The 15976-nt window shown below is 49.3% G+C and overlaps 1 protein-coding gene, 1 long non-coding RNA gene and 1 pseudogene across 2 annotated transcripts; all 3 read left to right on the forward strand.

Annotated features, from left to right (window-relative positions):
• The first annotated feature begins 6313 nt into the window (after positions 1-6313).
• On the forward strand, positions 6314-7377 carry LOC124664979 (cytochrome P450 710A2-like). Its single transcript, XM_047202382.1, has one exon. The coding sequence runs from the start codon at positions 6314-6316 to the stop codon at positions 7202-7204; it is 891 nt and encodes a 296-aa protein (XP_047058338.1). The 3' UTR covers positions 7205-7377.
• Positions 7378-10914: 3537 nt separating this feature from the next.
• LOC124668535 lies at positions 10915-13104 on the forward strand. Its single transcript, XR_006991732.1, has 3 exons — positions 10915-11103; positions 11947-12180; positions 12307-13104. It is a non-coding gene; the product is annotated as an uncharacterized LOC124668535 (long non-coding RNA).
• A 707-nt stretch (positions 13105-13811) lies between these two features.
• LOC124664980 lies at positions 13812-15210 on the forward strand (annotated as a pseudogene).
• The last annotated feature ends 766 nt before the right edge of the window (positions 15211-15976 follow it).

The raw sequence follows: 15976 nt of genomic DNA on the forward strand, positions 1-15976 counted from the left end.
ATACGAGTTTCGATCAATTGGAGGCTACATGCATGGAAAGCTCCCCGGAGTTAGGGTTTCTCAAACCTCTACCAATTTCAATATGTTTCTTCATTTTCACTTGCCGGACGTCTTGGTCGGGTGCAAAAAATTGGGCCCCTCGTGACTCCCTTCTAACTAACCTCCTTCCAGCCGTATCAAATTGCTCGTTGACAAAGTAGTTATGAAGCTTACACATGGAGACTAGGGCATCACCATGTCCCTCGGGATTACAAACCGGTTGTCGGCGTGGATCTCATCACCTTGTACTCGCACATAGGACAAGCGTGTTTACACACGCTGATGCCCGTTACTTGTCCTTTGGGGCCTCGCTCGATTGTTGGCGCGTGGTGCAGACGAGGGCACCGTTCTTGATTGTGCAGTCACGTAAGCCGGATGGTTGGGGGCGAGGTGGGCTTGGCGGCGTGAAAAACAAGGATGCTGCTTTGAAAACCTGCCACCTTGATTGCCTTGTCTATATCCACATGCACATGAAAAAGAGCGGCAACCCAAACTTTTAAATTAGTAGTAAGAAGTAAATAAAAGGAAATTCGCAGGCCTGGGCTGCGAACCATGGAAACCTTTGGGCCAACGCACCCCCATTTTCGCTCTGTCTCGCTTGTAGCCGTCGGATGGAAATCGACCCGACGGATGGAACCCTAACTAACAGTCGCAATCCCCTCTCGGCTCTCCCTTCCCCGACCCAAATCCTGACAGCCAGATCCAAGGCCAGCAGCTCCGGCCATCCTCCGGCGCCGCCCCGGCCATCTCCCTCTCCTCCCTCCGCCAATGTTCCAGCCACTCCCGAGCCCACCCACCAGATTGACCACCCACGCCCAGGACATGCCGACGAGAGAGGCGCCGCCCAGCAGCCATGTCGTCGCGGCAGCCCGTTCGCCGGCGCGCGCGTGCACCGGTCAGACAGTGCGCGGCGCTCCGTCGAACTCGCTGCCCGCATCGCTCGTCAAGACGGCGAGGTGGACTCCGGCACCAGGACGCGACGGCGCCGCTCCTGGCCCTTTTCCCCGGCCGATTCATCGCCGTGACCGGTCGACGAGCCCCTGGCCGCGCTCTTCCTCGTCGCCTGAGGCCGGGATGAGGCCGCCGTGGTGCCCTTCGTCACCGGCCGCCGAGGACCATCCGAGCTTCACTCGCCGCGCCCTGCTCTGGGACGTCGCCGTCCAGGTACACCAAAACATAAACCTGATCCTTTTCTTCCCTAATTCAGTTTGACTGAAAAGTGATTTCTTGGCATAGTAGCAGGACGTTGAGTGACAACTCGGTGCAGTACGAGCGACGACAGGAAAGGTGGAGGGGAGATGAAGGAGAAAGACGGCTCCTGTTCTGCCGCAAATGGATAGGCGCGAGGCTGGCTGCTTCCAGCAGCGCTAGCATCATTTCTTGCACGAGGAGCTCCAGCATGGATAGGTTGATTTTTTCCTTTGGCATGCTGCTGCCCGATGTTGGCGCTGTTTACTCTTGCTTTGTTTGTCACCATTAGTCCATCAAGCCTCTCTTAATTAGGAAGATGCATGTTTGAGATTCATGGAAGTATATGCGTTACATGAGCATTTGTTGTTCATTTCTTCATTGGGTTTAGGTGATCCTCTATTTGGTTAACACGGATTTCGTTTCGACTTTTTAATGTGTCACTATAAAGTTGCTTAAACCTGAAATATGCTGTTTTAACTCAATCAAAAGTGCAAATTTATGGGACATAGCTTTCTGACTGTGCAAGATCATTTCTAACCTTTGAAACTTTGATTCGGCAATCTTCAAACCCTATTTTCGGGATTTGCTTTGAATTGTTCTTGTGGTTAGATGATTCTAACAGTATCTCCTTTGATGAAGTCAATCAGTAGTATATTGATCAATGTTTATATGCCTAATTTCTGCCTTGATCAATGCTCCCGGAGTCAATAGTGTTTATAGTTGATCCATGATGCATATCAAACTGGAATAATTGTCTATAGTAATTATCAATTGTATCTGTTTATTTAGACACTATTATAGTACATGATGTCAATAATCAGTGGTTTAAAGCACTCTTTTCCAGATTTCTAAATTGTTTGTGTGCATATGCATTACTGTTAATTAATTTGACTACCAGCGTCCAACTACTTCTATTCCTTTTTTTTTGAACCATGCCCGACTATCATACATATGAATCTGTTGGTTTTGCTGTAATAAATCCTGTAAGTGATGATACCTACAGCTAATTGTATGGGCAATAATTTTTATGTAAAGCTATATACTTGAATATTTAGTGATTTATGCCGCTGCACATATTTGTATGGATGTGGCCATGGAAACTGGTTGCGTGCATACTCAGTAGATTTATAGGCACTAGTATGAGCTCGATTTTTTTACTTTTTTGTTTCTTGTTATGCATAGGCATAGCTGAAATTTTGCATATTTTTCAGGTTCGTATCATATTGGAGGAGGCCGACGTGTTGAAGGGTGACAAGCAGGGTTTCCGGGAGGTTGTCTTGGTGGTGAGCTGGGAGGAGGAGTAGGCGTGTTACTGAACGTCATTGGGGACATCAAGAAGCGCAGCGTGGTGGCGCTCCGGTGGATTGACTGCAAGGTCTCCGTCGAGAGTAGCGCTGCACCTGGCAGTCGCACTTCTCTGAAGCCCTCACCTAACAGGTTGCCACCGCACCATTCTCTGTTTGGTTCAGTACATGTTGCTGTGCATATTTTGTTCAGTTGTGTTTGCTGAATGAGTGAAGAGTGGCAAGCAATCTTGTCTTTTTTGGCATGTTCTGGGGAAGCCCTGTCTTGTACTCGATCGAATCGATCGCCCCTGCTTTCCGTTTCAGATATAGATCCTTGTAGTTGTATATACGTGCTCCAGAATGGAAATCTTTGATAAATGAGAATTTGTCCTTTCCTTGTGGGGAAGAACAACCAAGTTCTTTTTCGTTCTTTTTAGGCTTTCTCAAACTGAATTTCAGATTGATCACATGTATGCAGCACTGTATTTCATCTTGTGGTCTTGAATAAAATTAGCCTTGTAGTAGTATGGCCTCGATTTGATTTTTTTGATTGTTTGCCGCTTGTTATGCGTAGACATTGCTGAATTCTTGTATATTTTTGAGGTTCAAATTATATCGGAGGAGGAGCTGAAGGGTATGAAGCAGGGCTCTGGGAGGCAAGTTGAGGGAGAGGAGGAGGCGCGGTGTTGAGCGTCATCGGCTACATCCAGAAGCGCATTGTGTAGGCGCTCCGGTGGCAGCGGATTGACTACAAAGTCTCTGTGAAGAGCAGCGCCCCTCCTGGCAGCCACTCTTCTCCGAGGCCGTCCCTCACCTACCGGCATCAACTCTCCACGACACCGTTAAGTAGTAACATCATTTGTGTAATGTAATGCTTGAGGGGAGCAGTTTGTAACAGTGTTAAGTGGTTGCTTTACACGTTTAGGCCCAGGTTATTCTTAACACTGGTGGAGCTACGCACTAGGATAGGAGTTGTGCGGTTTTATTTGGTGATTATTGGTTTCGAAGAGTTTTTGTATGTAGTCCCTGTGTTGTAGAAATAAGTGTCGCCGATTTGTCTAGATTCGCATGTATCTAGACGTGTTTTATGGTGTAGATACATGCCAATTTAGACAAATGGTGCTACTCTTTAGTTTTGAAGAGAGGATTTAGAAGCAGGAGGATGTTGAATTGAATCAATGGAGACCAGGTACAGCAATGGTCAGGTCTGTGGTTTTACCTGGCCCGGTGTAGTGCAGAATCTTTTGAAAATGTATATGATTCAAGGTAATGTCCGAAAATAGGGGTTGGCCATGTGAAAAATCTATTAGTAGCATTTTACGCGCACGTACGAACAAGTTTGGTTGCAAGCGATGGAGAGAATAAAGAGGAGCTTTAACGGAAATTCGTTTCAGCTCTCGGGTGTACATGCACCTGATTTCTGCACCAATCACGTTCAGCCTGCTGCAACATTTGTCAGCGTATTCAGCTAAGTATTCTTTTGTATCTCTCTTTTTTAACAGTGTCCAGCCGCATCTCAGAAAGGTAATCAATGCCTGCTTCTCCCTCTCAGCGTAATAGTACATGACAGAGGGTAATTTTCTTCGAAGCTGCCTCGAGGCTGGATGAACGCAACGGAAGGCAAATCCACGCGACCACGCCCACCACGCCGGCGCTCCTGCATCACCGAGTGTTGCCGCGCGCGACCCACTCTCTCCGCCGCCTCGTTTCCCTCGGACTCAGCTAACAGTAGTACATCACTTAGCTTTCGTTCTTCTTCCTTTGTACACGGGTAGTCCAAATCCAACTTGCCGCCGCCCACAACTGCTTACACCGAAAGGGAAGCTGAAATCGTCCGGCGAGAATAAGCGCAAAAAATTCATCAAGCTCCGTGCAGGTCGACCTGGAGACTGCCAGCGATCGTCGCGGCGGGTTCCCAGAGGTGAACGACGAGCGTGCGTCCATGTCCCCCTGTGTCAATGCCGTTCGGCACAACAACCAGATCGATCCTGCGCGATGGTTCTCACAGGTCAGCTGCGGCCTACGACCTCTGAGGCTCTGACTGATGGCGTCTCTGGGAGACGTTGCATAGGCATAAGCGTAATGGACGTCTCGGCTTGCCGCACTGCACGATTGGCGGTGGTTCCATGAGCACACTCGACTCGGCCACCGGCGAGCAGGCGTGCGGGGATCTCCACCGTGAGCATGACGGTGGCAGGGAGCAGGTTGGGCGGGGACCTCGACGGAGCAGTTCCCCTTGGCTTCGACAGTTTCTTGCCTTTCCTGGTCGGCGTGATTCGGTTGCAGTAATCCTCCACCACGCTTTCAGCAAAAAAGAAACAAAATGCACACTCCCTTCCAACCGGTCCGAATCCAGCTCCGCTCCAGACAGATGCATGGATGAAAATCATGTACCCACGGTCCAGGATTTCTGGCATTTTTCCACGAATCATTTTCTTCCGGTACATGATAGAGACGTAACGTTCGTCGTTCGTGCCGTTCAGGAACGAATTTATTAGCATACGTCTGAGCAATCCGTACTTGTGTACCGATACGAGCCCTCTCGTTTACGTGAAATTTCTTCACGTCTTCAGAAAAAGGTAGCTCTGACAATCACAGCTCTGCAGGCAACATGATTGGTCTAGAAAGGCAGGAGCATTTGAACCCGGGAGCCAAAACGCCACCCCCGGAGCTTTAATTATTATATTAATCGATGGAGCTTTATTAACGAACCTGGCCGTGGTCTTTCGCGGAGATGAATTTCGTGTCGTTATCGAACGTACCCGTGGATCGAGGCATCGCATTATTTATTGTGTGGCATGCTGGCGCGAGAGAGAAATTTCGAAGAGTTTTTGTATGTAGTCCCTGTGTTTTAGAAATAAGTGTCGCCCATTTATCAGATTCGCATGTATCTAGACGTGAGACGTGTCTTATTGTGTAGATATATGTCAATTTAGACAAATGGTGCAACTCTTTAGTTTTGAAGAGATGACTTATATGCAAACCGATTTTTTCCCTCGTCGGCTCGTCGCTCGTGAGAGGTGGCGGCGGGATCCAATCTTCCCAATCTCCGGCCAGGGCGTTGGGCCTGGTTTCCTCTTCCTCCACTTGCCGCTCTGGCGGCGGCATGAGGGAGGGGGAACCTCGTTCCTCCGTTCTGGCCTAGTAGTTAGGGTTAGTTTTTGCCTGCTATGGTGCATCGTTGGGGTGGTGGGAGCGGCGTCCGGACAAATAAATCTGCCACAACTCCACTTCCACACCGGTGGCGACCTTCATGGCGGCGTCTCGGAGTTGTTGGCAATGTGTGCTTGTTGATCTTTCAGATCGGCAGCTCCGTTCTTCAGATCTGGTGAGATCTGTTTCTCGACGTGTCACTGACGTTTGTCGTTGTCCACGATGGCGATGGGGGCCGATGCGGTGTCTGAACCGTCCCGTTTTTTTCCTCTAAAACTCCAAAATAGCAGTTATTATACGGATGGGGGTCGGATGGGGTCTGCTAGAGATGCTCTAAGTGAAAATTCAAAATAGCAGTTATTATACTCGTTGGCGATGATTTGAAAATGTTTTGAAAATTTATGTGATGTCCGAAAATAGGGGTTGGGCATGTGAAAATTCTATTATTAGCAGCATTTTACGCGCACGTAGGATTAGGAACCACAAGTTTGGTTGCAAGTGATGGAGGGAATAAAGAGGAGCTTTATTAATCGATGGATGAATCATAACGAACCTGGCCGCGCTGTTTCGCGGAGATGATTTTCGTGTCGTTGTAATCGAACGTACGCGTCGATCGAGGCGTCGGATTTAATTTATTGTGTGGCATGCGTAGGTGCGCGAGAGAGAAAACCCGTGCGCACTGCTTCGATTGCAGCTGGCTCGATCGATCGACTCGAGGCAGCTACGAATCCACCTCCACCACGATACACGCACACGCAACCGTACGTGTTGTGCCACACCGCGCGAGGCTGCTGAAGCTGCAACCGTACGTCCGGCCTCGCGCGGGAGACGCCTTCCACCCCTTGGGCCACACCTCATCGACGCACGCAACCGGCGACAGGCTGGCGACTCGTTCCAGCTCGCGGAGTGCTCCAATCGACTTCCTCTTCGCCACGCACGGCGCGTCCACCTCCTCGCTCTGCTGGGCGGTCTCCGCGCTAGAGTCCCACCCGGACGTGCTCGCGCGCGTGCGCGCCGAGGTGGCGGCCGTCTGGTCGCCCGAGTCCGGCGAGCCCATCACCGCCGAGAAGATCCAGGGGATGAGGTACACGCAGGCGGTGGCGCGCGAGGTGGTCCGGTACCGCCCGCCGGCGACGCTGGTGCCGCACATCGCGGGCGAGCCGTTCCAGCTCACCGAGTGGTACACGGTGCCCAAGGGCGCCATCGTCTTCCCGTCCGTCTACGAGTCCTCCTTCCAGGGCTTCCCGGCGCCCGACGCCTTCGACCCGGACCGCTTCTTCTCCGACGCGCGCAGGGAGGACGTGGCCTTCAAGCGCAACTTCCTCGCATTCGGCGCCGGCGCGCACCAGTGCGTCGGCCAGCGCTACGCGCTCAACCACCTCGTGCTCTTCCTCGCGCTCTTCGTCTCCGTCGCTGACTTCAAGCGGGACACCACGGACGGCTGCGACGACCCCGTGTACATGCCCACCATCGTGCCCAGGGACGGCTGCTCCGTCTACCTCAACCAACGCTGCGCAAGCTTCCCCTCCTTCTGAGTCGTCTGAGCTGCTCGTCCTTGTCCTCCCATTATTCCGTCCTCCCTCCTTGTCTCTCTCTGCTTCTTTCCTTCATCTGGTCGTGTCGACTGATGATCTGTAGTAGCTAGGACCCGGTGTTTCTTGTGTTAGTTCATTCCATTGGACCATTCATCAAATTATTTCATTTGTCATTGCTCTAGTGGTAGTAGATGTCGCGTACCGTGTGCTCATAGTAGGGTTCCATCAATATGTCATGTCTGAAATGGAAGTTTGCAGCTCACGTGTGTACTGGAGCACAAAAGTGTGATCCACATGTATACTTTGAATCGCTATGAGTGAAGGCAGTTAGGGTCTATTTTATTTGAATAAATTTGAGATTTTAGTTAAACACAGACGACCATATACTACTACGTACGTGGTTTCCATACACACGGATTCTGCAAGTCACTATAACAGAGGTTTGTTCCACTTGTTGAACAATTTAACTCAAGTCCAAGATTAATAAGATGCATTTGAGGCCGCACTTATGCGGATGATGTGCACAGTTGCGTTTGTGTTCTTTGCTTCCTCAAAATCTAACCAGTCATAATATAACGCATGGATATAGTTTGATACCAGGTCACTATTGAAAACGGCTCAAGGCAACTCCTCCGATAGATACTATCAAATCAACTGGAAGAAACAAAACATTAGACAATGACACATCGCAGACAATGAAGGTAAACATTAGATCAAGCTGTGACAGAACCAACCGGGGACACATAGTTCATGCTTTGTTTTATTAAAAATATAAATAACACATAGTGAAGGTGTGGATAATAGATACGAGAGAGAATCGCGGCAGATCATACTATAAACGAAGCGGGAAAAACATATAGATAAGAAAATACAAGAAAGAAACATAAGATCATGTCCGGAAAATTCTTTCTTCAAAAATAGGAGAGGGAACCAGGAAAAACATAGATACGTAAATACGCGGCAAGTAAAAATCTTCTTCCGGAGATAAATACGGCACTAAAGTTATAAACCAAGTTAGGCCTTTGAAGCTGTCAAATATTTTCCTTCGCCTGAAGAATTCGTGAATCTATCATCAATTTGTCCTGAGAAGACACCAAAGAATCCCTTTGCTGTCAATTTCCTCTTCTAACTCTCTCGAGGCAGACTTCCAAGCGTTGAATATTCATCTACAAGCTCTAAGCCCAATAAAATAAGCACGTAAAACTTAGAAAGATAGAAGGATTACATATATAGCCACGGCGGGGGGGGGGGACGGGTTTATAATTGTATAAGAAGATGGAAATGTGTATAAAACTCTTAAGTTCCACATGCATCCTTAAAAAACTATGACTACCACGGATGAAGGTTTGAGATGTATAGTGGAAAACTACCACTTCGAGGCCACCGACACAACTCTAGTAAGTACTTCAACCCTTTTTGGGTTTTTCCTGTTCCTAAGACCTATACTAACGCAAACGAAGATAACAATTACATGGAGTCACAACTTTGGAGGAAAACTAGGGTAGACGTTTGTGGGATCCACGAAATAGTAGAGTTTCGCCTAAAACCGGGAGATGAAGGGTCGAAACCCGCCGCCTCTTGCATGGAGTTCCTAATATGTGTATACAAATGTGATGTGAAGATAAAACCCAATATACAACTTCAAAGTGGAACCTCCTTCGCAAATATGATTACCTCAAAGGAAGATTTCAAACTTCATAGTGCAAAACTACCACTCGCATCGACCCAATTATTGTAAGTACTTGGCCTCTTTTGAGTTTTTCATACACTAGAGCATACAAAGAGATGAGTCACAAGGAATCACCACCTTGGAAAGAAAAGCAACGGGGTAGACATTGTGAAGCCAAAGGAATAGGTTTTTGCTTTAAATTAGGAGAGGAAAGGTCGAAAAACACCCCATCTCGCATGGGGTACTAAGTGTGGAGTGAAGAGAAAAAAGTAATATACAACTCTAAAGCACCTCATTCACAAACATGACTACTGCATTGAGGGAAGATTTCCGGCTTATAGGCACTTGGTCTCTTTTTGGGGTGAACAACCCAACTCTTGTAAGCACTTTGTCTGGTTTGGGGGTTTTCATGTTCCTAGGACCTACACTAACACAAACAAAGGAGAAGAGTCACATGTAATCAACACAAGGAAAGTATTAGGTAGACATCGTGGGGCCCACATAATAGAGTTTCGCCTAAAATCGAGAGAGCAAGGGTCGGAAACCACCCCCTCTTGAATGGGGGTCATAATTTAGGTTTAGAGGTGTGATTTGAAGAGGAAAACACTTACACTTAGATTTCTCTTATAGATTTAAGTTCTAGGGGTTGTATGTGTAGGGGTTTAGGTCTATAATTTAGATTTGGTTCTAGGTCTAGACTTCAGATCTTATGTTATGTGAATAGTTCAAGTCTAGGGTAAGATGTAGAGTCTAGGTCTTCGGTTAGGTACAAGGTTCAATATATGAATAAAAAGATCTTTGCCGAGCGTCCGAGATTCTACAATGGACAACATGGCATAAGGTGGGACAAAAAGCCACATGTGCCATGTCTTCCCCATGCCCTAGATCAAGTACCCCGCTGTTCCCGCAAGACTCTGGTGTCACTAGGTAATCTTGTCTATCATATACCTTCCGATCATGGGTTAGATGCTCTTGGTGTCTAACTAGTCCCAACTGGTCCCCTATGTTATTCCGGTGGTCTTCATGTCTTCAGTGCCACAAGTTCTTAGCAGAGCATGCCTCTACAGCATATTATTTCGATTCGAGGAATAATCTTAGTATTGTGAGACTTGAACATTTTTTCTGTATGTCATCGACCCGTTTCTACATGTTGAGGGTGGGTTGAAGAGGGGAACTCCATATGCTTAGAGTTTTGGTATATACTTTAGATCTAGAGTTTAGATTTAGGTTTAGGTGTAGACTTTAGATCTAATGGTATATCATGATGTATCTATACACACACACGTGAGAAGCTACATGCAATGCAAGCCATATTATTGTGAGATTAGAAATGCACGCGCCTCGTGTAAGGTAACTAAATACAGCCCCGATTGGTACTAATTCTGGCGCCAAAACCAAATTTGGGAAGTCAGCCATGGAAAATTGAGTTTAGAGGGAAAATTTGGGATTTGGGCCGGTGGAAGACATGGAAGCGGGTTGGGTAAACAAGGAGGGTTAGTTGGACGGCGGCACAATTTCCGTGGCATGGATAATTAACCGTGGGCGAGTTTTGGGGTTAGCACCCTGTAATGTAATTAATCCAGTGAGCTGTGAGTGAGTACAGTATTGTCAAAAGAAAAGCAAAATCCCGTAAAGATCTGATTGAGTAGTGTAGACGACAATGAATTACCCAACACAATGAACACCAGAGCGGCTCCTCCCCGCCGGCCGCCGCCGGCTCCGTTTCCCGTCCTCCTGGCGAGCGGAGAGCACCCCACAGGCGACGATCTCGCAGGAGCATCCACGCCGCCCGCCCGCCCGCCGTGCTCGCGCCACCTGCTGTGGCCGGCCGAGCCACCTCGAGAGCAAGGGCAAGGGAGGGGCGGAGCTGCATCCGTCGGCCCCGTGGCCGGCGGGTACCCCCACCGCAGCCGATGCGGTTTCAGCCCATGCGCCGCTCCCGACCTCGCCGCCCCCGTGGCCCGCCTCTTCGCGGGGGGCGCCGACGGCAGGGACGCGGCCGTGCGGTGCGGCCAGGGCACATCCGCTCGCCAGACTGCCCGGCTCGTCCGCGACTTGCCGGAGATCGAGCTGCTCGGCACCCGCAAGGTCCGTCCTGCCGACAACGACACTCTGTTCAAAGCTTGATTTTCTCCACCCCTTGGATGCAGAACTCTGTTCGGCTGCGCTTTGGCCGACAACGATTAGAGGCCTCCATCAGCAGCTTACCAACAGCCGCGTAATTAGAAAGGTGAATCCGTTGAATAATTAATATTGTCACGAGATTAGGAGGATGAGCATGCGAGAGCGAGACACACAACCCCGTGTCTTCTTTTTGCTCTTCTGCTGCGATTCAGATTTCAATGATGTGCTGCAGACTGCAATAGTACTACGAGTATTTAGCTCCAGAAATCCCGTTGCTTAAAGTTAAGTGAGTGACCCTGTTGGTGATTTCTCTTCTACATGTCTCTTTTGCTTGTCTCTCTATTCCAGAAGCTAATCATTATGTCAACTTGCATTTTTTTTTTTGAAACGGCTAACTTGTGCTGATGAAATTTTGGTTAGCGAGTTGGCATTCTTTTTTTTTGGCGAATCAAGATGGTTTTCTTCATTCCCCAACTACTCATGTTTCATGGCACTCTGCTCTTCTTGATGTAATTGGAAAGTAGCAAGTATTTTTTTTGTCTTGCACATGAACATTTCTGAAGATATCCAAACACGGAAAATGTACTAGGCGTTGCCCCAGTTTATCTTTCCATGTGGTGTTTCTTCAACAGCAACAAAAAGGTCCAAACGGCAAAACCGATCATATTTGATTATCTTTCATCGATCTTTTTAACCATCACTGGCCCACTATCAGAGCATAATACGATTGTAATCCATTAAACTGTGCATTCTATGTGGGACATCGGGTCACATGGATTGATTAAAACACTGGTTTTAGGGTCTGATTTGGTCCAGGTAGAGGAGTGGACAGGTTAATTTAATGGATTCCATTGTGATTCTGAGGTGCTTCTTTTGTTGTCAGATATACAGTGTATTACATTCTCGATCGCGTGATAACCTGCATCTGATATGGGGATGGGCAATGCAGGCAACGACGAAGTTCCGCGATGGCCATGGCTGGGAGGAGGAGCAGATCCATCAGAAGCTCGCTGTGGCGCAAGACTGGCGGCAGGAAGGCATCGAGGACGAGCAGCTGGCTGCCTTTCGCGAGATGCTGCTGTTGGTCTCCATGGGAAGCCGCCACCGGCAACCTTCCTGACACCTCCATGAGATGCAGCTGTCGGCCACCATTCTGTTCGCAGCGAGCTTGACATGCCTAATGGTGCGCCACCTCATTGACTTATAAGCATTTATTTCTTTCAAAAAAATTCCTCATGCAACCGTTCTTCTGGTTGGCTGTTCTTTTTGTTACTGGACAACTGTGAACTGACATAAAATGATTTTGCAGAGATGTTGCCTGCTGCTCGTCTGCCATGCTCGCGCTCCTTGCTGTGGCTGTCCGAGCGGGCCAAGGGCAGGGGCTGCAGTCATATTCCTGGTGGATAGTCGGGACGAGCGACGCGGACGATGGCCGTGTTATGGGGGAGGAGTGGGGCCGTCAGAAGCTCGCTGTGGCGCAAGGCTGGCGGCATGGAGGCGCGGAGGAGAGCTGGTCGGTGGCTGCCTTTGCGAGGTGCTGCTGCCGGGCTCCATGGGGAGCCACCGCCGGCAATCTCCTGTTGCCGGCCACCATTCCGTGTCGTAGCAGGACGCCACCCCAACAAGCTAGCTTCTCCCAGTGAGCTCTCTCTCCTCCATGAAGCCTTGCTACAATTTCTTTCTCTCGTGTTGAATTGAGCATGTCGGTAGTAAATAAAAGCTTGCATGTATAAAACCCCACAAGGTTCATTTCAGGTGTGATCGACAGATCGATCTCATCGGCAGCGCTGTGTGTGTTTTTGGGTGTCTTGGTTAGAGGATTGAACAAGCCTTGGGTAATCCTCAACTTCTCAAGGATGTTCCCTGTTTTCTGTGGCATTGTTATTGTGAATTAAATCCATGTGCAGCAGCGACTTGCCTTGGATAATTTAGCAGAGCGGCATGGTTTCGTGATACTTAAGTGTTTACTTATTGTTTGCACGGCATTGGTAATTTTGACATCTGACCATTGGCCTGAGAGTAAAGGTGAATTTTCTTTGTTGGTGCCTGTTGTGTATGGTTGATACTTTGCTATGTTAGTGAAAATAAAGGTGTTCATTAGGCTCTGTCAAATGTTTAATAGGTTGCTTCTGCAACAAACGTTCAAGTTTTTTGTGTATTGAATTTGGTCGTTGGTACTTCATTGATGTTGCACAGTGTATGTAGTGTAGCCATTTGGTTGCTGCTGCTTATGGATGTTTCATCTCTGGGTTTATGTCGGAATATACTTGGTTAGGGGCTTCCTGCTACCCTTTTGTGCTTTGTTCAAAAAATGTATTTTTAGTGCTCTAATTATTGGCATTCATTGTTGGGTATAATTTTGTTTTGGTCCACAGTATTGGAAGTGTGATTTACCAATACTGATATAAATGTATCAATTTTAGTGTTCAATAATCCCATATGGCTGATTCACATGTTAGATATTCTGTAGAAAGATTGAAACTTTATTCGTAAATTCAAAATTAGAACGTACTCATAATCTGAATTCCTGGTTTGTTTGTTTAGCTTCAGGTTTCCAAAGAATCTGGATGGCTGCTCTTTTTCGGACAACCATTTCTCTGTTTCTGGCGTAGTCTGATTGATCGTTATTGACACATATGGTTTATTCACATGTTAGATATTCTATTAAAATATCCCATTTCCGATTTCTAGAGAAGACATGTTGTGGTTGCATTTGAGGCGATCGAGGCGGCGTGGGATTCTCACCGGTGTGTCTCCGCCGCCGTCGGTGTAGGGTTCGATCTTGAACACGGAAAAGGCAGGGCTCACGTACCCATGGCCTACCACCAGGTAGGCCGACTTCTCCACGTCGGCCGTCCTCTCGCTTCTTCTCCGGGCGAACGATCTCCTGCGCTTCGGCCATCCTCTGCTTCTTCTTCTTCGGGAGCATGGCCTCCTCCACGTCCCTACCTCTTCTACCGGTCCTCCTCTTCATCTCTGTGCGCCGCAGTCGCCAACGCCAACGCCGCCCGGGATTGTTTCTGTTCAGATGAGAATACGGTCGCTCGGGATGATGTTGGTTTCTTTTTCCGAGATTGCAAGACGTAGGGCCAGGCCCACGGCCCACCTTGGTGGTGATCATAAAATCCGAGGGAAAGACGGCTGTCCATTGAGGTTTTGCAGCACCTTCGCCTCGTTCCGTCCCTGTTCCCGCGAGATGCCGAGCGAGCTGAAGCGCCAAGCGGAGGATGATGGTTCCACTTCCGCCAGCCATCGCCGGAGAATCGACGACCCCGACACGCCGATTTACTCCGGTCATGGAGCACAAGGCCGGGAAGAAAAAGGCTTGCCGGCACAACTTCTCCACCACGTACGGACTTGCGCGCTCGCATCCGGAAATCCGCCCGTTCGCGCAACCGCCTCTTCGGGGACCACAACCTCTTCCGCGACGACCACAAGGACATGCAGGACGAGGCCGCGACGGCGAGGAGGCCGCCGCCCGCGCACACCGACGACAGGAGCTCGGGGGTTCTCGTTCGACTTCCTCTTCGCCGCGCAGGACGCGTCCACCTCCTCCCTCTGCTGGGCGGTCTCCGCGCTCGAGTCCCACCCGGACGTGCTCGCCCGCGTGCGCGCCGAGGTGTCCGCCGTCTGGTCGCCGGAGTCAGGCGAGCCCATCACCGCCGAGAAGATCCAGGGGATGAGGTACACGCAGGCGGTGGCGCGCGAGGTGGTCCGGTACCGGCCCCCGGCGACGCTGGTGCCGCACATCGCCGGCGAGCCGTTCCAGCTCACCGAGTGGTACACGGTGCCCAAGGGCGCCATCGTGTTCCCGTCCGTCTACGAGTCCTCCTTCCAGGGCTTCCCGGCGCCGGACGCCTTCGACCCGGACCGCTTCTTCTCCGACGAGCGCAGGGAGGACGTGGCGTTCAAGCGCAACTTCCGGCCTTCGGCGCCGGCGCGCACCAGCGCGCCGGCCAGCGCTACGCGCTCAACCACCTCGTGCTCTTCCTCGCGCTCTTCGTCTCCGTCGCCGACTTCAAGCGGGACACGACGGACGGATGCGACGACCCCGTGTACATGCCCACCATCGTGCCCAGTGGACGGCTGCTCCGTCTACCTCAACCAACGCTGCGCAAGCTTCCCGTCCTTCGAGCCTCAGCTGCTCGTCCTTGTCCCGTCCTCCTCCCTCCTTATCTCTCTCTTCTTTCCTTCATCTGGTCGTGTCGAGTGATGATCCGTACTAGGACCCGGTGTTTTTTGTGTTAGTTCATTCCATTGGACCATTCATCAAATTATTTCATTTGTCATTGCTCTAGTGCTTGCAGCAGATGTCGCGTACAGTGTGCCCATAGTAGGGTTCGATCAATATGTCGTGTCTGAAATGGAAGTTTGCAGCTCACTGTGTCTGGAGCACAAATGTGTGGAAATAAATCCTATACGACCCAAAATCATACGACCCGATGGGTAGACCACATCTGGTGCCGCTCATCTCAAAACAGCCAGCGGCCCGGTAGCAAATCGCAACATGCTTTGCTAACGTGTAGGATGCAGGAGGTGGTCTCCAGCCGGGTCGTGCAAGGTCGGGTCGTATAGGATTTTTTTCGCAAATGTGTGATCCACATGTATGTATACTTTGAATCGCTATGAGTGAAGGCAGTTAGGACCTCATGTTTGTTGTGTTAGTTCATTCCATTCATCAAATTATTTCATTTGTCATCGCTCTAGTTGTAGCAGATGTGGTGTACCGTGAATGGAACTTTGCAGCTCACTGTGTCTGGAGCACAAAAGTGTGATCCACATGTACTCCTGAAACAGACAACTGATGATAAGAGTGAAGGTAGTTAGGGTGTAATTTTGTTTGAATAAATTTGAAATTTAGATAAACACAGACGACCATATACTACTATGTCCAGCCAGCAGCCATAGTAGGATATATTTTCAGTTTCATACAACTAGACGAAAAATAATGCAACGCACAAAATGCTTGTCCAGCCAGC

The sequence above is a fragment of the Lolium rigidum genome, chromosome 6 (assembly GCF_022539505.1).
Source record: "Lolium rigidum isolate FL_2022 chromosome 6, APGP_CSIRO_Lrig_0.1, whole genome shotgun sequence".
In the NCBI taxonomy this organism is placed as follows: domain Eukaryota; kingdom Viridiplantae; phylum Streptophyta; class Magnoliopsida; order Poales; family Poaceae; genus Lolium; species Lolium rigidum.

Bases quoted from the DNA above. Each gene is read 5' to 3' on its own strand.
- LOC124664979 (XM_047202382.1), top strand. From the start codon at position 6,314: ATGCGTAGGTGCGCGAGAGAGAAAACCCGTGCGCACTGCTTCGATTGC.